The 21050-nt window shown below is 63.1% G+C and overlaps 12 protein-coding genes across 12 annotated transcripts; 7 read left to right on the forward strand and 5 right to left on the reverse strand.

Moving 5' to 3' along the window:
* Nucleotides 1–22: 22 nt before the first annotated feature.
* On the reverse strand, nt 23–1373 carry TFB3 (TFIIH/NER complex subunit; the record flags this gene model as incomplete). Its single annotated transcript, XM_069354347.1, has 5 exons — nt 23–654; nt 692–765; nt 804–956; nt 995–1083; nt 1152–1373. 5 exons carry the CDS (start codon nt 1371–1373, stop codon nt 23–25), a joined length of 1170 nt encoding a protein of 389 aa, XP_069208989.1.
* A 563-nt stretch (nt 1374–1936) lies between these two features.
* Nucleotides 1937–2969, forward strand: TIF45 (eukaryotic translation initiation factor 4E; the record flags this gene model as incomplete). Its single annotated transcript, XM_069354348.1, has 4 exons — nt 1937–2158; nt 2206–2547; nt 2595–2698; nt 2747–2969. The coding sequence occupies 4 exons, from the start codon at nt 1937–1939 to the stop codon at nt 2967–2969; spliced, it is 891 nt and encodes a 296-aa protein (XP_069208990.1).
* Nucleotides 2970–3222: 253 nt separating this feature from the next.
* Q8F55_005871 (uncharacterized protein) lies at nt 3223–4232 on the forward strand (the record flags this gene model as incomplete). Its single annotated transcript, XM_069354349.1, has 2 exons — nt 3223–3364; nt 3466–4232. The coding sequence occupies 2 exons, from the start codon at nt 3223–3225 to the stop codon at nt 4230–4232; spliced, it is 909 nt and encodes a 302-aa protein (XP_069208991.1).
* Nucleotides 4233–6170: 1938 nt separating this feature from the next.
* Q8F55_005872 (uncharacterized protein) lies at nt 6171–8356 on the forward strand (the record flags this gene model as incomplete). The annotated part of the gene is made up of 5 exons (XM_069354350.1): nt 6171–6249; nt 6282–6405; nt 6665–6994; nt 7027–7670; nt 7788–8356. The coding sequence occupies 5 exons, from the start codon at nt 6171–6173 to the stop codon at nt 8354–8356; spliced, it is 1746 nt and encodes a 581-aa protein (XP_069208992.1).
* Nucleotides 8357–8580: 224 nt separating this feature from the next.
* Nucleotides 8581–9772, reverse strand: PPM1 (carboxy methyl transferase for protein phosphatase 2A; the record flags this gene model as incomplete). The annotated part of the gene is made up of 4 exons (XM_069354351.1): nt 8581–8692; nt 8734–8934; nt 8979–9629; nt 9681–9772. The coding sequence occupies 4 exons, from the start codon at nt 9770–9772 to the stop codon at nt 8581–8583; spliced, it is 1056 nt and encodes a 351-aa protein (XP_069208993.1).
* A 197-nt stretch (nt 9773–9969) lies between these two features.
* Q8F55_005874 (uncharacterized protein) lies at nt 9970–12672 on the forward strand (the record flags this gene model as incomplete). Its single annotated transcript, XM_069354352.1, has 2 exons — nt 9970–12560; nt 12606–12672. 2 exons carry the CDS (start codon nt 9970–9972, stop codon nt 12670–12672), a joined length of 2658 nt encoding a protein of 885 aa, XP_069208994.1.
* Nucleotides 12673–12862: 190 nt separating this feature from the next.
* Q8F55_005875 (uncharacterized protein) lies at nt 12863–13293 on the reverse strand (the record flags this gene model as incomplete). The annotated part of the gene is made up of 2 exons (XM_069354353.1): nt 12863–13020; nt 13092–13293. 2 exons carry the CDS (start codon nt 13291–13293, stop codon nt 12863–12865), a joined length of 360 nt encoding a protein of 119 aa, XP_069208995.1.
* Nucleotides 13294–13653: 360 nt separating this feature from the next.
* SCL1 (Proteasome subunit YC7alpha/Y8 (protease yscE subunit 7)) lies at nt 13654–14797 on the forward strand (the record flags this gene model as incomplete). Its single annotated transcript, XM_069354354.1, has 9 exons — nt 13654–13676; nt 13722–13752; nt 13801–13813; nt 13862–13956; nt 14009–14090; nt 14136–14222; nt 14277–14470; nt 14511–14576; nt 14624–14797. 9 exons carry the CDS (start codon nt 13654–13656, stop codon nt 14795–14797), a joined length of 765 nt encoding a protein of 254 aa, XP_069208996.1.
* Nucleotides 14798–14866: 69 nt separating this feature from the next.
* Nucleotides 14867–16188, reverse strand: Q8F55_005877 (uncharacterized protein; the record flags this gene model as incomplete). The annotated part of the gene is made up of 4 exons (XM_069354355.1): nt 14867–15030; nt 15078–15456; nt 15511–15633; nt 15697–16188. The coding sequence occupies 4 exons, from the start codon at nt 16186–16188 to the stop codon at nt 14867–14869; spliced, it is 1158 nt and encodes a 385-aa protein (XP_069208997.1).
* A 279-nt stretch (nt 16189–16467) lies between these two features.
* Nucleotides 16468–17343, forward strand: NOP16 (Nucleolar protein 16; the record flags this gene model as incomplete). Its single annotated transcript, XM_069354356.1, has 3 exons — nt 16468–16631; nt 16776–17089; nt 17135–17343. The coding sequence occupies 3 exons, from the start codon at nt 16468–16470 to the stop codon at nt 17341–17343; spliced, it is 687 nt and encodes a 228-aa protein (XP_069208998.1).
* A 258-nt stretch (nt 17344–17601) lies between these two features.
* Nucleotides 17602–18512, reverse strand: Q8F55_005879 (uncharacterized protein; the record flags this gene model as incomplete). Its single annotated transcript, XM_069354357.1, has 2 exons — nt 17602–17713; nt 17758–18512. 2 exons carry the CDS (start codon nt 18510–18512, stop codon nt 17602–17604), a joined length of 867 nt encoding a protein of 288 aa, XP_069208999.1.
* Nucleotides 18513–18847: 335 nt separating this feature from the next.
* On the forward strand, nt 18848–19671 carry Q8F55_005880 (uncharacterized protein; the record flags this gene model as incomplete). The annotated part of the gene is made up of 8 exons (XM_069354358.1): nt 18848–18860; nt 18908–18969; nt 19014–19041; nt 19125–19165; nt 19215–19327; nt 19380–19502; nt 19558–19580; nt 19658–19671. 8 exons carry the CDS (start codon nt 18848–18850, stop codon nt 19669–19671), a joined length of 417 nt encoding a protein of 138 aa, XP_069209000.1.
* Between the last annotated feature and the right edge of the window lie 1379 nt (nt 19672–21050).

Below are 21050 nucleotides of genomic sequence, written 5' to 3' on the forward strand. Positions count from 1 at the left end.
ATGAATGCAATAGTTGAGTTTCCTAGTCCCGCAACGGCTCAATCGACAGCGACTCGACAGCACTCCGGATTTCCATCTCCCAGAAGAGCTGCAGGTCCCACCCGCCGCCGCGGACCTTGCCCTCGCGGTCCTCCTTGGCCCAGATGACGCCCGAGCGGCCGTCGGCGTAGCTGTCCTTGGCGTCGTACCAGTGCGTGTAGTCGGCCTTGTCGGGGTCCGAGTACGGAATGGGGACGTACGGGCCAGCGTAGCTCGGGCTCGTGGGCGAGTGCTCCGTGTCGTCCTCCTTGCTGCCGTAGAGCGCGGCCAGGGATGGCGGGACGGTGGCAGCGAGGGCGGCGGCGCGCGCCTCCTTGGCACTGTGATACTTGGACATGATGGCGTTTGCGTCTTCGCTGCTACCGCGCGAGATGGCCTCGACCGCGGCCGAGCGTGCGCGCGCCTCCTCGGCCGCTTCGACACGCTCCGCCTCCTCAATCATGCGCATCCGCTCGGCGCGTGCGCGGCGTTCAATGTCCTCCCGCTCGTTCTGGGACAGCGACTCCATTGCCGCCTTGTGCTGGTTCGTCGCGATTAGGCTCGCATTGTCCCGGGCGTACGCCGCGATCCTGGCCTCGGTGGCCGCGACATCAATGTCGTTGAGGAGGTTGAACGCTGGGGGCGTTAGTGGCGGCCGAATGTGCTAACTCACTCATGTCCTCCACATCCTCGAGGTAGTCGTCGTATTCCTTTCTTGTGGGAAAGTCGTCGGCGCGTTTGTTGAAGCTGGAGAGTCAGCTGGATTCATACGACGACCAGCTCACTTCTCGGCCATCCTCCGCCGCACGCTGATCTCCTTCTCCACCTTGAGGTCCTCGAATGTCTGGTGCGCAAAGTTGGCCTTCCTCAGCACCTTCTGGCATTGTGGGCATGGGGCAGGGCCTAGGGTGAAGAGCCGGTCAATGCATGACTCGCACCTGAACTGTCAGCTGCCCGAACACGTCGACCAGCTTACATCTTGTGGTAGCATGGCGATACCAGGAGGCGGAGGTTCTTGTCGAACTGCCGGTCGGTATGGCAGACTGGGCAGGTGTCCTCTTCCGTCTGGTGAGTTAGCAGTGCACTGCTGGTACAGGGGGTGGGATTCGTGGTAGCAGTTGCACTGCACTCACCCGATACTCCGTCATACGCTTGCTCGGGTCGCGCACGCCTGCAACGTAGAGGTACCCGTCGTCGTTCCCGCGGCTGGTGACCACGCCAGAGCTCGCACTGGGGCGGGACGTCTGGCCGCCTCCAAGCTGCCCTGGTCGACGGACACCGCTGCCGCTTGCTGGAGCACCTGGCCGCCTGATTGTGTTGACAGGCCGCCGGGGCGCTGGTGGTCGGGCTGACATCGTCGGCGCCGTGGTGGAAGGAGGGAAGGAGCTTGAAGCGAAAGTTGCTGCGCGGTACCTCGATTACCCGCGTCTTTCCGGTCCAGCGCAGCTCTTCGTGCTGTCTGCCTCGATCGCTATAGAGTAAACGGTGTGGAGTGTGGTGATATGGTTACAATGTCGAGAGATGTAAGCAACGAGATGACAGTCGTCTCTCCTCTATTGTGACGTCGAAGTCCAGACTGGGTGAGTGGTTATCAGGCGGCATCAAATTATCCACCTCATTTGTAATCTCACGTGGCTCACAATGGTGGAAAACTCCTCTTTGCGTCGCTCACTCTGTCGGGCGGCGTGAACGCATTCAACCATCTACACAACCCCCCAACACACTCTTGTGCTGTCTGTAACCCACAACCCAGACAGCAAAGTAAGTACGCACAGCGACACAGTTGCGTGTATCAATTCCAAAAGTATCGGCTGGATCCACCCCGACCGGTAACCCGACGATCCCTCACGGTCGACCACCGACGACTGAGACCGTGACATTACCCATCTCGACCTACCCCACCCACCCCTAATTCACCATGGCCACCGCTACCGCCACCTCGGTTCCCCCAGCCGCCGCTGCTGCCAACGAGAAGACGCTCACCGAGGCCCTTGCTGCCGCCTCCATCTCCGACGAGCCCAAGACGGAGGAGACCGAGAAGAAGGACGAGGAGGAGCTCGAGGAGGGCGAGATCAAGGAGGAGGAGGACGACGGATCCCCCAAGACCATCTTCCACGACGCACGCCGCTTTAACATCAAGGTGAGTTGTGGCATGTCCGTGAGATAGCCACCAGCTCACACCCGCAGCACCCCCTCTCGTCCAAGTGGACCCTGTACTTTGACTCGCCTCAATCCAAGTCGCTCCCAAAGACACCGCAGACCTCGCTCACGGCCCCCGGTGGCCACTCGGGAGGATGGCTCGACGACATCCGCAAGGTCATCGAGTTTGACTCTGTGGAGGAGTTCTGGGGTGTCTACCACAACATTGTCTCGCCCAGCCAATTGCCAGGCAAGGCCAACTACTACCTGTTCAAGAACGGTATCATCCCTGCCTGGGAGGACCCGCAGAACAAGAACGGTGGAAAGTGGGCCATCCAGGTGCCCCGCGACAAGTCCAAGGCCACGATCGACAAGGCTTGGCTGTACACCGTGAGTAGCGTGGTGGTGGTTTGTGAGCTACGCTGACCCGTGGCTAGATGCTCGCCGCCATCGGTGAGACCTTCGAGACCCCCTTGGACGGCTCGGTTCCCGAGAACTCGGACCTCGTCACTGGTGTTCTTGTCTCGTCCAGGCCAGGATTGTGAGTCGCAGCTTGCGGGCCCTTCGCATCCCTCAGCTGACCCACCAGCTACCGTATCTCCATCTGGACGCGTGACGCGCCCGAGGTCACTGCCCCCGAGACGGACCCCCTGATGAAGCGCATCATGACCATTGGTCGCCACTTCAAGGTCTCTGTCCTCAGCTACGAGCTCGACCAGAAGCTCGTCACGGGCGGCTTCCAGACTGAGGTCACCTTCGAGTCGCACAAGGACTCGGAGCGCAAGGGAAACCGCAACAAGATTGTCATTTAAGTACAGTTGAGATATCTGTGCCGGGGAGGACCCGGCTGCCGCATACGTTGGTGTATCATGTAGAGCTTTATGCATGGTTTCTGGAGAGCGGGGAGGGCGGATGTTGCCCACACGACCATGGTGTTGAATGGTGGCAAGAATTCTCCCGCAGCCGTCATTTTAAGGCACGGCAAGAAGTTGAGATTATTTCTGCGACAACCGGATCTCGTCGAGACTTGAATCAACAACAACTCTTGTTCCACCCACCACCACCATGCCCCGCATCACACGCAAGCAGAAGGAGGCAGGCGTTCAACCACGAAAGAAGAAGGCGTCGACTGGCCCCAACCGCGGCGGAGCGGGCGGCTTCAAGGTCGGCCCCAAGCACGCACCAAAGGATGCCTACCTGGGTCGTGGTGAGTGGGACGCGGGCCGCAGGCGAGCTGTAACTCGCTCCACGACGAGCGGGCAGCTTTGCAGGAGCCATCAAACCCGACGCACAGCTGACGGCCCACAGCCCAGAAGCTCAAAGCGAGCTTGATCGAGGCGGCCAAGGTCAAGAAGCAGTACGCCAAGGTCCTCGCGGCCGAGGGCATGTCCTCTACGCGTCTGAAGCGTGACGCCGACGCCCCTGCACCAGCGGCATCAACATCCAAGCGCAGCAGTGAGACGAAGGGCAAGAGTGCAGCCAAGACGAAGCGCCGGGACCCGTTCGCGGCGCCGCAGAGCGACGACGACTTCTCCGACTCTGAGGATGAGGATGACGACGAGGGCGAGGACGCGGTCGGCGGATCAGGCAGCGACGAGGACGAGACGCCCGACGACAAGCGGGTACGCTCGTGCGCTGGCCCAGCACCGGGCGACACGGACGAGCGCCGCCGGAGCCGCGCCGGCCCCGCGCCGGGCGACGACGACCGCCGCCGGAGTCGGGCGGGCCCAGCGCCCGAGTCGGGCCCATCACGCTCGTCGCCCGGGTCAGAGCTCAAGCGCAAGGTGTCGCACCCGTACAAGCTGCAGCCGAGGGGCAAGGGCGTTCCGGGACGCGAGGACAAGCACGAGTTCAAGGGCAAGGGCAAGTTCGACAAGGGCAAGGGCAAGCCGGAGCCCGCACCGCCGGCCGAGCCGCTCCCGTCCCTCCGCACGATGAAGCGCGAGGCGTTCAGCAAGCACCACAATGCGAGCTCGGCGCCGCGCGCCGCACTCGGAGGCGCAAAACGAGGCCAGCCCAACATGGGCTCGAGGATGGACATGCTGCTCGAGAAGATCAAGCGGTCCAAGGCATGATGTATGGGTGTTGAGGGGGATGAGGTGGCACAGGTGCTGAAGGTGATGGCATGGGCTGATGGCGCACTGGACGTGATGGTGGGGACTGACGTGACGGGAGAACTGACGACGGCGAAACTGAGCTTGGTCGCCGACGCACGCAATGCAGAGTTCAAGGTTGGGCCCAAGGACGACTGTGTGGGTCCTCTGTTGGAGCGACTTGACTTGGAGCGGCCGATGAAGTTTGGCCTGCAAAGCCGTCCACAGCCGACAGAGGTTGCCGCGCAGCTACGCCGCCGAGCCCGCGATCGGGCGATACATATCCGCCGCCGGTGCGAACGCCGACGACGCCGCGACCTCGAACACGCCGCTCGATGGGCGTCCTGGACCGGACGAGCGGAGCCTGGCCTCCGCCAGCTCGACAAGCTCAGAGCCATCGGCGCTATCACGCGCCATCGGCTCCGATTCACACGCTGGCTCCGGACCCACGCGGGGGGTTCGGGCGCGCTCGGGGCTCGTCGACCAACAGCGCGCCGCTCAGCGGCGCCGGTGCCAAGTCTGACGCAATGGCCACAGAATGCTAGCCACTGGATGATGGCAGGCGCTAACGTGCAACGCAGCCAGATACCAACACACAGGCGCCAAGCGCCGCGCGCCGCAGCGGGGCCGACACGTGTCCCGGCCGTGTGAAGCGCAGCGTAGCGCCGCGCTACGCGACGACTAGCCTTAGTGCGGCGGTCGCCACCACCTCGTTATCAGTGCGGGCCTCGTTCCCTGCCAAGCGCGCTGCTATCTGCTGCGTGCCGCGATGTTGTACTGCAACGTTCCGGCGGCTGGGGAGGGCACATGGGCGCTGGAAATAGCCCGCACGTTGATGGCGGCTGCGTGTTCTTATTACAGCGCCGTGCTGAGGCATGCTGAGAGTTGCCGACACGTTTGATGGTGGATGGATGAAGGAGGGGCAGCGGGGAGTACACAGCGAGACGCTGGAGGCCGCCACCCGCCTCGTCGAGCACGAGATCCACGCCAGACCTATGCACTACTCGCGCGACCACACCATTGCACAAGCGACAACCGCGAGACATGGCGCGGACAAAGTGAAACCCGCCAAATCTTATCCTCACTGCACCGCGCGGTGCCGCAAACGTGCGCCGGCCACCCCACTCCGACGGGTCGCTCCGCAGCAGTGCGCGGACGCATGCTGGAGCTCGGGGCCGATGTTGCGACGCGCGACGAACGCGCGCGCCCCTGCAATTCATTGTCGCTGTGCTGCGCTTGGACAAGGTTTGGCGTGTGGCACCGGTCTCGCGGCCGGCGGCAGCGTGCCCATGCCGCCGGGACCTGAGCTCGGTTTAACGGCCGAAAGTGGCACATGTGGCACCCTTCTGCCAAGGTGCTAGATCAAGTGAGGCGACGCCGCTCCCTACTGGAGGGTGGAGACGATGCACAGTCACAAATAGGCTGCCAAGCCCGTTCGACCAGGGCGCGAGATTGGGCCCGAGATTAAGCTGATGCTAGCCGCCGTTTGGGAGGTCACCAGAATCTCGTGCGCGATCAGGCAGCGCCATGACGTTGTGTGCCCATGTGGCTGCTGACGGTTAGGCCGAGCTCGGGGGGCTGAGACGTGGGCTGGTGCCACGGCCGCTCGGCGTGGCGGTGGCTCAGGCGGTGCAGCATCTCGGCCTCCATGTTGCGGTCCGAGACAAGTCCTAACGTGCGCTAGAGATAAACTCTTGCTCCGAGGGGGGTGGGGCTAGAGCATACAGCTAGCAGGCAGTTCTCACGGCAAGAAAAGTGGGGCGTCGGGGGGTGGGCTGGAAGCAGATGACGCTGGACGGAGCTTGGTCTGCAGCTTGGTCGAGGGTTGCGTGGCAGAAGGAGACTCCGACAGCGAAGCCGCGCCAAAGAGATATAGAGCCGCCTGTCTTACTACTCCCCGACAGCTTGACCAACTTCACAATGCCTGCAGAGATACAGCTCGAGGACCAGGCGACGCGGCTCCCGCTGCGCCGCCTCCTGGTCATCTACGCCGGCATCTGTACGTCCCCCGCAAGGCGGCACTGACCCCAGGCTCGGCCATGTTCATCTCCTTCATGGACCAGTCGGCCGTCGCGACCGCCGCGCCCGTCATCGGCAGCGACCTGCGCGCGTCCAAGACCATCTCTTGGGTTGGCACGTCGTACATGGTCGCCAAGTGAGTTGCGCGGCATGTGGCGGCGGGCTTCATTGATCGGCGGCGGCGTCGTTGCCGCCCGCCGCCTTGCCCAAAAACAGCGCGTTGCAGGGGTCGAACCTACGACCGTTGGTTGTCCGGCGACGCCGAAGGCCAACGCTCTGCCACTGAGCTAAACGCGCTGGCTGGGAGCTGAGCTGTCAGCTCAGTCTTTCAACCTTCCCTGCCCCACCGCGCCTCCCTCTCGCCCCGCCACTCTCGCCCCCCGCTAACACCCCAGCTGCACCTTCCAGCTCATGTACGGCCGCCTGTCCGACATCTTCGGGCGCAAGCACTGCCTGGTCCTCTCGCTCGCCCTGCTCGTGCTCGGCAACCTGCTGTGCGGCTTCGCGCGCACCGCCGTGCAGCTGTACGTCTTCCGCGCAATCAGCGGTGTGGGCGGCGGCGGCGCGACCAACCTCGCCATGATCATCGTGTCCGACGTCGTGCCGCTCAAAGAGCGGGGCAAGTACCAGAGCTTTTTGAGCGTCGCCATCTCGCTCGGCAACGCCGCTGGGCCGTTCATCGGGGGCGGGCTCGCCACGGCCGGGCAGTGGCGCTGGCTCTTCCGGTATGTCTCGCGCTTGGCCCCGCTGACCCCAGCGTCACGGCCATCCTCGGCGCGCTGTGTGGCGTCGCGTGCCAGCTCACGCTGCCCCTCAAGCCTGTCTCGGGCTCGGTGCGGACCAAGCTCGCGCAGATCGACTACGCTGGCGTGCTGCTCAGTGCCGCGGCCACTGTTCTGCTGCTCGTACCGATCTCGGGCGGGGGGAGCGTCTTCGCGTGGAACGGCGCCGTCGTGATCTCGCTGCTTAGCGTCGGGGCGGTGTGCGCGGCCGCGTTCATCGTCGTCGAGTGGCGCCTCGCACGCCTCCCAGTCCTCCCGATGCGCATCTTCGCCAACGTGTCCAGCGCGACCGCAGTCCTCGGCCAGTTCTGTATCGGCCTCGCGTACTACGCCGGCATCTTCTACATCCCCATCTACCTCCAGTACGTCAAGGCGTGTACGCCGCTGGCGGCCGGCGCGCTCGGCCTGTCATACTCCCTCCCGCAGGCGGGCTGGGCCGTCGTCGCCGGGTGGTACGTCTCCTCGACGAACAGGTACAAGCGCGTCGTGGTGCTCGGCGCCGCGTCGTGGACCGTGTCCGTGGCGCTCCAGCAGCTGTGGAGAGTGTCGACCCCACTCGCCCTGTCCATGTGCCTGCTCCAGCTGCAGGCGCTGGGAATCGGCTTCGTCCTTCAGCCTTGTGAGTGAGGGTTAGGTATCCTGCTGACGCCAGCGCTCATCGCGGCTCTCGCCTCGACCGAGGAGAAGGACCGCGCCGTCGTCACTGCCAGCCGTAACTTCTTCCGCGCACTGGGAGGCTCCGTCGGCCTCGCCGCCGCTAACACGTTGTATCAGGCCACGGTGAAGCGCGGCCTCCGGCGCGTATCCAACCTTTCCCGCGATCAGCGCAAGAGCCTCCTGCAGTCCTCTCTCGGGTTCGACGGCCTCGAGGGCAAGGTGCTGCACCAGGTCAAGGAGGTGTATGCCGCTGGGCTGCGCTGCGTCTTCTTCTTGTTCCTTGGCATTGTCGCGCTCTACCTTGTCCTCACGTTCCTCATCAAGGAAGTCAAGTTTAGGGCCGATGCTACAGAGTTGGCGGAGAAGAACGGCCGCACCGACGTTGAGACCGGCAAGGCCGCCTCGGTCAGAAGCGAGAAGACCGAGATCGCGGATGGTGAGAGTGGAAAGACGACGTCTGTCAAGAGTGGCAAGACGGCCCTCGACTCGCCATCTCTGGAGGGTCACATGCCCACTCTGGGCTATGGTGGAGAAGTCTTGTCTGGGTCGTCTACCCTCGTCCCCAACACTCCGAGGCCGAGCTCCGAGACCCACAGAGAAGGGCTGGGCAGCGAGAGCTGGAAGGTTAAAACGTCCTTGGAGAAGTAGGAGCCCATCAAAAGACAGGTCAATGTGCGACCACACATAGAGCTGGAGAGAGATAGAAATTGAGATTGGTAGCAATAGACAAGTATAGGACGACGTTAGAAGTAGATGGATTGTGAAGTGTTCAGTAGTGCAGTTCAGCGCCCGGCAATTACCTTGGTTCTCATGAAGATGTGGATGGCAACCTGAGCCGGTGAATCGATAAATGCAGATGTGACAATGCGCGCCTACAACCCAACACCCTCCAGCAGCGACCCCTTGGTCCCCCACGCAACAACGTAGTGGCTGAGGACGAGGCGAAGCTCCTCAATCTCGTCAAGGAACTCGAGCTTTGATATCCTGACCGCTATCAGCGACCGAATGCGCACAGCCTAGCCTACCTCGCCTGCTCAGCGTCGCTGACGACGTCTGAGCGGATGCTCCACAGGCTCTTCGCTCCAGACTTGGTGAATACGCCATCGCCGAGCCGTGGGTCGAGGAAGCGCTCGGCTTGGGACTGGGCTGTGGGGAAGGGGAGCGCACCTGGGAGCGAGAGGTTCCGCGCGGCGAGGTTTCGCTTCATGACGGCTCCGAAGGCGTCACTGCGGGTGTCAGTCGTGACTGTGGGCGGCCAAAGGCAACTCACTTCAACCCGCACATCTCGTACACGACCGATGCGACGTTCTCAAACCTGCTCCCGAACCATGCGAGAACTTCCCGGCTTGCCTCAGGCTCCATGTAGCAGAAGACGCATTCAGAGATGACGAGCGTCGGTGCGTCAGGATCGAGCGCAGCGGCCACCTGGTCCAGCGCGCCGGGCGTGCGCAGGTCGACGGGGAGGAGGGTGTATCGCTCCGATGACAGAGACGTGCCACCGTGCCCGACCTTGTAAGGCTTTGCTGGAGGCGCCATCGGGGCACCGGCAGCAGCTGGGGGTGCCTCCCCCAAGGCCGACACCAAGACCTTGCTCTTTGCGATACGCTGTGCCTTCACACTGGTGAGGTGGGGGAAGTCGACCTCGACATACTTTCCCAGCCGGAAGTCCTGCCGTGCCGCGAGCCGCCAGAAACGTGTATCGCTACCTGCGCCGAGGGAGACGATCTGTGCCGGCCTCGAGGCCGTCGCACTGGCGCTCAGGAACGAGTCGACGACGGCGTCGAGGGCAGCCGTGCGGTGGTGCGTGCCGATGTTGATGAGCGGAGGCTTGTGGGTCGAGCTGCTGTCTCTTCCGATCCGCTGGGGGCGGTACAGGAGTGAGACGAATGGGTCGTCGAGGTACCCCAGCGAGACGGCGGACCTGGGTCGCGTGAGCTTAACGATTTGGTGGGACCAGAGGAGCTCTACTCACAACCGGGACGCTGCTGCGTCGTCGTCTGTCGAGCGGATCGCGTCGTCGGGGTGTGCCGACGCCGACGGCGCGGGGCGAGGCGGGGGCAGCATTGCGAGTGAGAGTGACGACGAGGAATGACGTTGGCAGGAATCGCAAAGGTGGAGGCTGTCAACAAGGTCGCCGCCGCTGCTGGGCCGAAGCGGATTTGTCACGTGGTAGAAAAGTTGGTCAGTCAGCCGTTTCGTCATGGAAGACGCTCGACGCGCAGGAGCAACAACAGCTCTATCATCGCACACCTCTCAAGAAAATGTCCCAGACCGAATGGGCACTCGCAAACGCAGCGGCGGCGCCAGCTGGTGCCGCCGGCGCCGCCCTCGAGACCGCCGTCGCCAAGGCCGACTTCCAGAGCGTCCTCTTCAGCGATGAGGCCAAGCGCGCTCTGGCCGCCGTGCCCGGGCTGTTCGACAAGCTCGCCGAGTCGGCTCCCGTGACAAAATCTGAGCTCAGCACCGACGACCAGCTCGTCCTCCTCTCTGCCGCTGTCGCGCTCCAGCACGCGTTCGTCCAGGCCAACTGGACCGGCCCAGACCTCGCCTTCGGCCCAGCGGAGGTCATCGCCGCTGTGACTGGCAAGGCCGTGGAGGACAAGGACGCAGCCAACACGACTGCCAACGCGGCCGCGCTTCCCCTCCTCACACTTCTTGGAGAGCCGGCGTACCACCTCGCCACGCACCCCGCGCTCTTCCTCCTCAGCGTGCGCATCCTCGCCTTCCTCGCCGCCCAGGCCGCCCCGCTCGCCACAATCCCTTGGTGGCTCCTCCGCTCCCACCTGGTTCACCTTGCGCTTCTCGACGAGCCGGTTGCTCTTGCCGACGAGGTGCTGAGCGCGGTTATCGCGCTCATCGAGAAGGCCCCGGACGCCGACACGGCCGCCGCCCTCAACCTGGAGATCGGACTCTTGCACAACCGTCTCGGTAACGACAAGGCCGCGAACCAGGCCTTCCTGGCCGCTGCTCGGGTGTCGGGCCTGGAGTTCGAGCTCTCTGGTGCGATGGGAAAGAGGACAAAGTTCCAGGTCGAGGACCACTCGCTGCTCGTGCTGCTCGCCGAGTCGAGGCAGCGTGATGGCGACGACGCCAAGGATCAGGCGCCGGTCAACATCCCCCAGGCGCTGGCTCTCAACGACGACACACTGCTCGAGGAGACCGAGTTCACAAAGGTCACCTCGACGCCCGATTCTTCCGCGCGTCTCGGCCACCTCGACCCAGGTAACCAGCCTGCATTGCACCCCCTCGACCAGGCTCTCCTCCTCTCCCTCTGCCTGGCGCAGAAGAACAACTCGCCGGCTCACGGCCTCACGGCCGAGCAGATGATGCCGTTCATCTCGCGTGTCGTCTCGCACCCTCGCAACTGGAGTGTGCACACCACTGCGCTTCTCCTGCGTTCGCGTCTTGAGGCTACACGATCGCGTACCGTCGAGCGCAGCACCCTCCAGCTCGCTGCGCTCATCGAGCAGATGCCTACCGCCGACTCGGAGCCCGCTGAGCGACTGAAGTACTTCCATCAGCTTCCCCTTCCCTCCAAGTGGGAAATGGAGCGGGAGCTCGGCAACCGCTACCTCAGCCTCGGTGTTGTGCGTTCCGCGCTCGACATCTTCACCCGCCTCGAGCTGTGGGAGGACGCTGTCGCGTGTCTCCAGCGCATGGAGCGCGAGGCCGAGGCCGAGCGTATTGTCAAGGACCTGCTCGAGGGCCGCAAGATCGAATCGGACATTGTGGTTTCATTGGGCAAGTCGAGCCTCAGTGACGCTCGCCGCCAGAAGATGGGCAAGGCTCGCGAGGCCAAGCTGTGGTGCTTGCTCGGTGACCTCACTCTCAACTCGGAGGATGCCCCTCGGGATCCGGCTGGAGTTCGTGAGCGTGCAATTCAGCACTACAAGCACGCATGGGAGATTTCCGGCCACAGCAGCTCGCGTGCGATGCGTTCCCTCGGCACGCTATACACGTCGACCCATGAGTACGAGGAGGCTGTTCCCGCGTTCCGCCATGCTCTCGGGATCAACCCGCTCTACCCTCAAGTCTGGTTCACTCTCGGCGTCGCCCTCATGCGCCTGGAGCGCTGGAGCGAGGCCCGCGACGCCTTCAAGCGCGAGGTCAGCGTCCGCGACGAGGACAGCGAGGGATGGAACAACCTTGCGGCCGTTTACCTTCGTCTCAACGAGGAGGGAGTGCCCAAGGGAGAGACGCCACCCCCTGTCACGTTCGAGAACAAGACCCTCGCCTTCCGTGCCCTCAAGTCTGGCCTCCGAACGAGCTTCAACAACTGGCGGATGTGGCAGAACTACATGGTGGTCGCCATTGACGTCGGAGAGCTGGCCGAGGCTGCTCGTGCCATGACCCGTGTGATCGAGGAGGTGGGATCCAGGGATCCTATTCTGGCTGTCGACACCGAGGTCCTCGACAAGCTCGTCGACAGCGTCACCCGTGATGACTGGAACAACGGCAACGGCCCTGCCGACGGCAAGCCGCCAAGGACATCAAACGAGGGCTGGGGTCTGCTGCCCATTGTCGAGCGGTTGTTCAACAACACGATCCTGCCCCGCGTCAGCGACAGCGCGCGAGTATGGAACGCGCACGCGCGCCTTCTCCGATGGAAGGAGGACTGGGCGGGTGCCGTCGAGGACTACATCCGTGCATATCGCGTCAGCGTCGCCAACGACGAGCAAGTTGAGCGCGTTCCTGCTCGCTGGAGGGATGCCGTGCATGAGGTCGAGGACCTTGTCGCCACTCTCACTGCTCTCGGCCCCCGCGTGCCCAAGGTCGAGGGCAAGAAGGGCGGAGACTGGCGCTTCCAGGCTCGTGGTATCGTCCGCACGTTTATGGGCCGCACCAAGGATGCGTGAGTCTAGCTTTGTGACAGGAAAACTTCAAGCTGACTCTGCAGGTTTGAGAACGAGCCCGAGTGGGACAACCTCAAGGAACTGCTCGACGACCTCAAGCGAGCCGACTAGACCACCACTTCCCCACACACCGCATCTTCACACTTGCCACGATCTAGACCAAATGCCATGGCTGTATGCATAAGTTATCCATGATCCCTGGGGGTATCTCCTCGTCCTCGTACAACAGTCGTCTAGGTAGCGCGGCGGTGGCTGTCGCCGGCTCGTGCTCGTCGGTGATGCGGTCGGTCAAGCGAGCAGCTTAGCGGCGGCGCTTGGTCTTGCCGGCCTTGTGTCGGGAGATGGGGCGGCCGAGCTTGTTCTGGCCCTTGAGCTTGGGACGGGGGGTCATGCCCTTGCTCTCGCGCCACTGCTCGCGGCGCGACTCGCGGGGGGCCGAGGTCGAGATCTTCTTGGCCTCTGGTGGGGTATCAGCGCCGCTGCGTCGAACTCTGGTATCCCAGTGCCGCACACCGATACCAAACACTCACCCTCGCCCATCTCGGTGTCCTCGCCCTCGGCCTCCTCGGCCATCTTGTCGTCGCCCTCGGCGTCCTGCTCGCCGCCCTCCTTGTTGAGGAGCTTGGCCGAGATGCGGGCGGTGCGCGCGGCGTTGGCGACGGCGTAGTGCGACTCGTGGGCCTTGCGCCTGCGGGCGGCGAGCTTGGTCTTGGAGCGGAGCGACTTGGCCATTGTGTTGTGGTGTGGGTTGTTGCTAACGGTCACAAGAGCGTCGATGGCAACAGCAGAAGCAAGCATGCACCCCGCAAAGCAGACCTCCGTGATGTAACTTTCTTGGATTAATGCCGGCGAAAATTGAAAAGAATAATGGCCACGTGGTTCCCATGCGGGGGCTCAACGCGTGTCGTCGAGGTCAGACACTGACGTCTCTTCGACGAGCATGTCATCGGACAGGCTACACCACTTCACCTCGCTCTCGACACTCTCACTCCCGTCCCCCTCCTCTCTCTCGACTTTGGGAAACATCATCCCACACCAGAAGTAGAGACAGCGCCTCACCTCACCCCGCGGCCCCCTTCCTCCCCGCCCACCATGTCCCGTTCATCCTACGACCGGTGAGTTGCGCCGTCATCATCGCCGGGTACCAACTGACACTCCAGCTACCTCACCGTCTTCTCGCCCGAGGGTCGTGTAAGTCTGACCTCGTGCTGCTGAACCAGATGCTAACCAGGGCTTTAGCTGTACCAAGTCGGTGAGTAGCTTTGTCTTGCACAAGAGCCAGGAAGCTGACACACATCAGAGTACGCCTTCAAGGCCATCAGCTCGGCAGGCATCACCGCCGTCGCGATCCGCGGCAAGGACACGGCGGTGCTCATCACGCAGCGTAAAGTCGAGGTGCGTGTTGCGCTACAGCCGGAGGAAAGGAGGGCAGGTCTGACTCCACCAGGACAAGCTGCTCGACCCCGAGACCATCACCCACATCTTCCAGATCACTCCGACCATCGGCGCTGTCGTCACTGGCCGCATTGGTGGGTTTGAATCCAAGACGGGTCCAACCCATGCTTACGTCTCAGCCGACGCCCGCGCACAGGTCCAGAGGACACGATCAGAGGCGGCCGAGTTCCGCTACAAGTTTGGCTACGAGATTACGCCTGATGCGCGTGAGTAGAGCTCCTTTCTCACCGGCGCGCCCAGCTCACCACTCACACCTACAGTCGCAAAGCGCATGGCCAACATCAACCAGGTGTACACGCAGCGCGCGGGCATGCGCCCCCTTGGTATCGCCATGATCCTCGTGGGCATCGACGAGGAGCGCGGCCCCCAGACGTTCATGGTCGACCCCGCGGGATACTTTGTTGGCTACAAGGCTGTTGCGTCGGGACAGAAGCAGACCGAGGCGACCAACTTTGTGAGTAGGGTGCATCGGGCTCTGGCAGCTGACAATGCAGTTGGAGAAGAAGTGGAAGTCGGTTGAGAACGGCAGCCTGAACCTCGACCGTGCCGGTGTCATCGAGGTGGGTATAGAGTCTGAAGGGAACCCGGCCTCAGCTAACTCTCCCAGCTCGCCATCGAGTGCCTGTCAAACGTCTGCGCGACCGACTTCAAGGCTGGCGAGATTGAGATCGGCATCGCGTCGACGTCGCCCGAGGAGACGGGACCCAACCCCGGCCGCTTCCGCCAGATGAACGAGGCCGAGCGCGACGAGTGGCTCACGCGTGTCGGCGAGAAGGACTAGACGCAGTATAACAGTGCATGATGTATGGGTACATGAGTGAAGGGGGAGGGGAAGGCCACCAGCTGCTGGCTAGTTGATGGTAGGCGTCCAGAACAAGAACTGGTCCTCAGCGGAGCGAATAATGTCGGGTCGGCGATCCCAAGGGGCAAGGCGCGCCAACTGTCCTGGGGGAAGAGTACCGGGGCTTGTTGTCGGTGGGAAGGCCATGTTGTTGAAATCCCCCTGCTCGAACCCTGCAGCAGGTGAGTACAGCCCTCATTTGCGTAAACGCGCAACCTACTCTGCACGATGTCGCGGCACCAATCATCCAACACCTCGAGGGTGTGGTCGGACTTCACGACGAGATGATCGAACGCAGTAGTCTTGGACCGTTCAGCAGGCTGCTCGCTGCGTTGGCTCACCTGCCTCTCAGTGGCGACCGTTTCGTCTGCCACATCGACCACCACGAACCCGCTGGCATTCAGCATGCTCAACGTCGCCACCATTTCGTCTGGCAACGGCACGGTAGACATCGGCGGGGTGTTCGTGGCCCACATGCCGCGGACGCGGCCGCCAAAGAGCACGCGCTCCCAAGCACCCCCGTCCGCGAACTCGTGGTCGCGGTGGTTGGTCGGGGTGTCGTACGGGATGGATACTGTGCCGGCCAGACGGTAGTGGATCTGCAATGTCAATACTGTTGATATACAGGCGCCAATGTACGCAACAATACTTACCTGGCAGCGCAAGAGGTGGACGATCTCATGTCCAATGTGGATGGCCAGCAGGATCAAGTGGCGGTGGTAGTCGGTTGGGTTGGCCGTACGGTCCTTGGCTGCCTGGGCGAGGCGATCGACGTACTGTGGGTGTCAGAATCGCTGAGTTGGACCCTGGTTCGACTGCCAGTCTCGGCAAGCACTTACCCATTGGTGAATGTAGACAGCCTTGGCCTGGGTCACAGAGTACCGGGTTCGTGGCGGACGGCCGTGTCCGGCTTCCGCATCCGGGCGGTCGTAGTGGAAGCGATTGGCGTCGATGAAGACCAAAAAGTCAAACTCGGAGAGGATGCGCCGAATGCATCCCTTTACCAGTGCAAGCTGGGCCCCGTCGTTCGAGTCAACGTAGACGCCAGCAGCGGCGGCCAGGCCGGCGGGGCAAGCAATCATCGTCAGTGCGAGGTTGGCGGCCTCTTTGACGAGGGCGATGCTGCGGCCGGACGGAAGTTGAGGTGAAGTCAAGCGAGGCCCGCCGGTACTGCCGCTCATGCGCCCGTACATTACGAGCCGGACTGGATCGGCCTTGACGGGAGGGTGTGCTGCCGGGCTGAGTGGCAGGGCGTCGAAGGGCTCCGGCACGGGGTCGGAGCGCCTTGGTGGCGTTTCTGGGCGGGTGGTGGGTGAGCCTGGGGAGGGCATGGTAGCGCTGGGGAGTGGGTGTGGAAATAACAGGCGATGAAGAGGAGGGGGTGCAGTCGACAGATATTCTACGCAGTACTTATCCACTCTCGAGTCGTCAACGACCCAAAGTCATCCGCCACCACCGCATGCGTGCCTCAACAAAGCTACTTTCCCACGGTCGTCCAATCCACCCACCACCACCGTGCCTGACCTCCATCCCTTCAAGATTATTTTGCCCAGCGTCACTGATTGCTGCTCGTCCACATCTACCACCCCACCCCCACCAGCACCAGCACCATGGCCAACCCGCGCCAGCGCTCAAAGGCAAAGTCTCACAAGAGCACAAAGCCGTCGCTCAACCAGAAGCGCCGCATCCACCAGAAGCTGCGCAAGGCGCCGCCACTCAAGGGGCCCGAGGCGCTCCAGGAGGCGTGGGACAAGAAGAAGACGGTCTTCCAGAAGTGAGTATGCGAGCGCGCGCGCGCGGGCACAGGGGTTCCACCGCGTCGAGTGCAGCGCGTGAAGAGCTGCAGGCCGCTGCCCCGTCGAGCGTTGCATGCGAACGCTGCAGGCGTAGTCCCGTTGGCCCAGCCCTAACACCCCAGCTACGCCGCGCTCGGCCTCCTCCCCTCGATCCCAGTGGACAAGGGCCCGAAGAGCGCGCGCACGCAGCGCGTCAAGCTGCCCGTCGCGCCGCCTACCGACGCGGACGGCGACGCGGCCATGGCCGAGGCCAAGCCCGTGGCCGGGTCGTTTGGCCGCATCATCCGCGACGCAGACGGCAACATTGTCGACATTGTGCTCGACGACGAGGTGGAGGAGGAGGAGCCCGAGGTGGTCGTCGAGGGCGCCAAGCCATTAAACCCCGCGCAGGAGGAGGTGCTGGCCCCGGTCGTGGCCAAGACCGAGGTCGTGCGGAGTGAGTCGCGTGTCGAGGGGGGGAGGAGAAGTGCTGACGCTGCAGAACTCGAGAGCCTCGCCGCGTTGGGCGCGCCGGTCGTCCGCCACACGTCCTCCGCCGAGCGCCAGTGGCTCGTCAACTCGGTGCAGAAGCACGGCGACGACTACGACGCCATGGCGCGCGACCGCAAGCTCAACGTGTGGCAGAAGACGCCGGGAGAGCTCAAGCGCATGGTGAAGAAGGCGGGCGGTGTGGCCAAGCTGCTTGCGTGAGCGCCGAGGTGCCCCGGCCAGCGTGTGGGAGACAGGACGCATGCGGCGACTCCGCCGCGCTGCGTAGCAACGCAGACCAGCATAGGCGGAGCACCCTGCGCAGTGTAACTCTGTAGTACTGTACATTACATTAGATGGCATACGGCTTGTCCTGGCACAAGCGCGCTGCGTGATGGGTAGTACATGATAGTGCCGAGCCCGCGGGCCTCATCTCCTGCGCCTCTGCCCCCTTCCCTTTTCCCACCTCCCACAAACCCCCTACCGCCGGCTCAATCTCGAGGCCAGCGACGCGCCGCCAGCCGCAGCGGGCGCGCCGGCCAACGTAGCCGACGACCGCTGGTCGCGCCCAACCTGGTCCGAGTTCAGCTTGCTGCTGGCGTCAGCGCTGTACGTTAATCGTCTCGCAGCACTCACCCAGACACCGGGGCAGCAGGTGCACGCCCGCCGCCGTTACGCTGCTGCTGCTGCTGCTGCTGCGCGGGCTGCTTGATGGTCAACCGCAGGCGGTCGCCGTCTGCAAACACGCCATCGTACTGGGCGACGAGCGCGTCGGCAGCCGCGCGGTCGGCGAGCTCGAGCTCTATCGTGGCCGTCCTGTCCTGCTGCCGGCTCAGCACGCGCGTGTTGGTAATCGGTGCCGGCGCGAAAGCGGACAGCACGTCCTCGGCCGTCGTGCCCTTTGCGAGGCGCTCGACGCGGATCCAGGTCGGGCCGCGCGCCGCGCCAAAGATGGACACTGAGGCCTGGGGCGCGGGTACGGCGCGGTTCGAGGGGAGCGCGGACCCAAGGCCGCTCGCGACGAGGTTGCGCTGCCCCGCGTCAACGGCGCCGCGGGGGCGCGACGAGCGGCCGACACGCGCCGCCTTGCCTGGAAGGAGCTCGCGCCCCGCGTTCTTGGACGGCGCCGGCGCCTCGCTTGTGAACCCGTGCAGCTTGGACGACGATGCGGCCCCGATCAAAGGCGAGGAGGGGAGCAGCTCGCGCCCGGCCGACGAACCGCCGAGCCGGTCGAGCAGGGAAGACGACGAGGGCTTCGCGCCGCGCGTCTTGGACGCGCCGGTGCCGGATAACCTGTCGGCGAGCGTGGTGCGCGTCGAGTCGTAGAGGTCGTGGCTCCACTGGCTGTCTGGGTCGCCCTTTGTGCGCGTGTATGGCTTTGAGCGGGACATGGTGTGATGGGCAAGCAGAGGTGCAAGTGCAAGGAAGGTCGATGTTATTGTTGATGCATGCGGTCGCGACTAACTTAGGACGACGACGCGCCTGGGTGAGAGCGGGGTTTTAATGGAATTGCCCGGCGTGTGGCAGTCAGAGGGTCGAGCGTCATCGCCGCGTGCCGCCCATCCTGCCCGCCGCTCACCACGCCGCACAAGCGACAAGTCTCTGTCGGCCAACGACGACTGCGCCTGCGTCCACGGTAATCTCGACATCGACAACTCTCACCCATCGTCACCTTCCACTCCATCACTCTCATCTATACTCTTTACCACCTCTACATCTAATCAAAATGGGCGGCGAAGGTAGGTTTGAGCTTTCGCGTCATGCAGCGCCCCGCTCACACACCCAGGATGGTTGTTCCTCTTCGCGGTCATCATGGCCGCGGTGCTCCTCTTCACCATGGTCTTCTTCGTGAGTAGCTACAGTCACTCCTACGCCGCAGCTAACACGCTCAGATCATCATGTTCTCGGACCTTGAGTGCGGTGCGTACGCGTGCGGCGGTCCCACCTCGACACGGGCGAGACGGACATGTTCGGTCGCACAGACCTGGCTGACGACGACGCAGACTACATCAACCCCATCGACCTGTGCAACAAGCTCAACCAAGTAGGTGTCACCGGCATGACATGCAAGGAAATCCACTGACCCTGCCCAGTTCGTTCTCCCAGAAATGATTGCGCACGCCTTCCTCACGCTCCTCTTCCTGTTGTCGAGCCAGTGGCTCGCGTTCCTCCTCAACGCACCGCTCGTCGCCTACAACGTCAACAAGTGCGTGGTGGTGACGTGAGGCGCATCACGGGCGCTGACGGATCACCCACAGGATCTTGGGCAAGAACCACATGTATGACGCCACTGAGATCTTCCGCACTCTGTCTGGTCACAAGAAGGAGTCGTTTATCAAGCTCGGCTTCTACCTCATCTCGTTCTTCTACTACCTCTACCGGTGCGTGTGGTGATGGCTGTGGTCGAGTGAGAATGGTAGCTGACACTTTGATTAGCATGATCCTCGCTCTCATCTCTGGTGGGTAACTTGTGACCACGAGTGTCACACGACTGGCATCCGTTGCCCCTTGTCTTGTGCGCCCGCTGACAATGCAGCAGACAGCGAGTAAGCGCCTCGCCGCCGGCAAGCAGAGACGGGTGTCATGCTGGCGCCACACTCGACGCGTGTCGTGTGATTGCCGCGACGATGCGTGTGGCCTGGCCGCGTCTCATTCCTGTCCCAGTAGAGTGCGAGCTGAGCGAGAGTTGAAGCGAGTGCGACGAGTAGAGAGGCCATGCATGACCTTGCGTGGGCCGAGGAGGGGGGAGTTGGGGGGAGGGAGGTGCGCATGTGGATGATTGAGTGGGGACCGACCCGTTGACGACTGTTAGATGTGCTACTTTATGCTTTCTTAGCCAGCCCGGTAATGGACCGTTTTGGACCCAGATGAGCGGAAACTGTTGCCTTGGCGGCCAAAGTGAGCGTTGGTCAGTTGGACATGTAGATCATCCGCGCGCCGAGCCAAGCGAGCAGCGCAAGGACAAGGCAAAGGTCTGGACGCAGTCTGTCGGGTTGCCATGGTTGTCAGTCGGAGAGTCGGGCGAGCCGGGGAGGGAGTCGGGAGTCGCGCCTGACGATTGTTGCAAGAACGTTTCAGCGACTGAGCAATGAGGAGCACGCGCGTCGTGGCCCTCCGGCCGGTGGCCAAAGGGACAGACAGGCGGGAGGGAGTCGTGTGCCCTTCCACCTCAGCTCGATGCCACCGCGTTGCGTGACTGAGCGCCTTGTTGCTCGCTCGTCATGCGAGCAACAACCAAGGCCGACGTCGACTGCATTCAGTCCCTCATGCATGCATGCACCAGCCAGCTCCGTCGGCCAGATCGGCGGCCGGTGCTCGAAGTGGCAACTAGCGCGCGACCAGGCCTTAGTCCTGTTGCAGGCACCACAGTTGTGGGGAAGTTGAACCACTGCCGCGGCGGCGGAGGCGGCGGCAGCGGCGGCAGGCAGCATGCGGCCAAACTCATCGTCGTCGTCGACCTTTTGACCCAGGTCCACCCCGCCCACTCTTTGCCAAGGCTGGGCTGTCGCTGTCGTTTGACGCAGAGACTGACGGAAGGAAATGGTGCATCATGCGGTGCGGCGTCTCTGCGGAAGCGGCAAACGAGACGCAAACAGGGCATCGGGACATTGAGGGTGGATACAACGAGGCAGAGGGACGAAGAGGGAGGGAACGAGGCTTCAGGACTGCGAGAGCGGCAGACGACCACAATGGAATGACAAAGGCCCAAAAAGACAAAGGGTCTGTTCCTAATGGGCATTCCCAAAATCATTAGTGCGGCTCTAAAGTCCGATTACAAAGTGGATCAAAGTGACCCAGTCAGCCTGCATGGATCATTCCCCCAGAGAGTCCACTGCCGCAGCCGCTATTGCTAACCTCGACCCGCGCGACCTCGAGTGGACTCGTCTTCTTCCAACAACTCTTTACCAACAATCTCCCCGCTCGCCGGC

Source organism: Vanrija albida, assembly GCF_041260175.1.
Source record: "Vanrija albida strain AlHP1 chromosome Unknown contig_4, whole genome shotgun sequence".
Lineage (NCBI taxonomy): Eukaryota > Fungi > Basidiomycota > Tremellomycetes > Trichosporonales > Trichosporonaceae > Vanrija > Vanrija albida.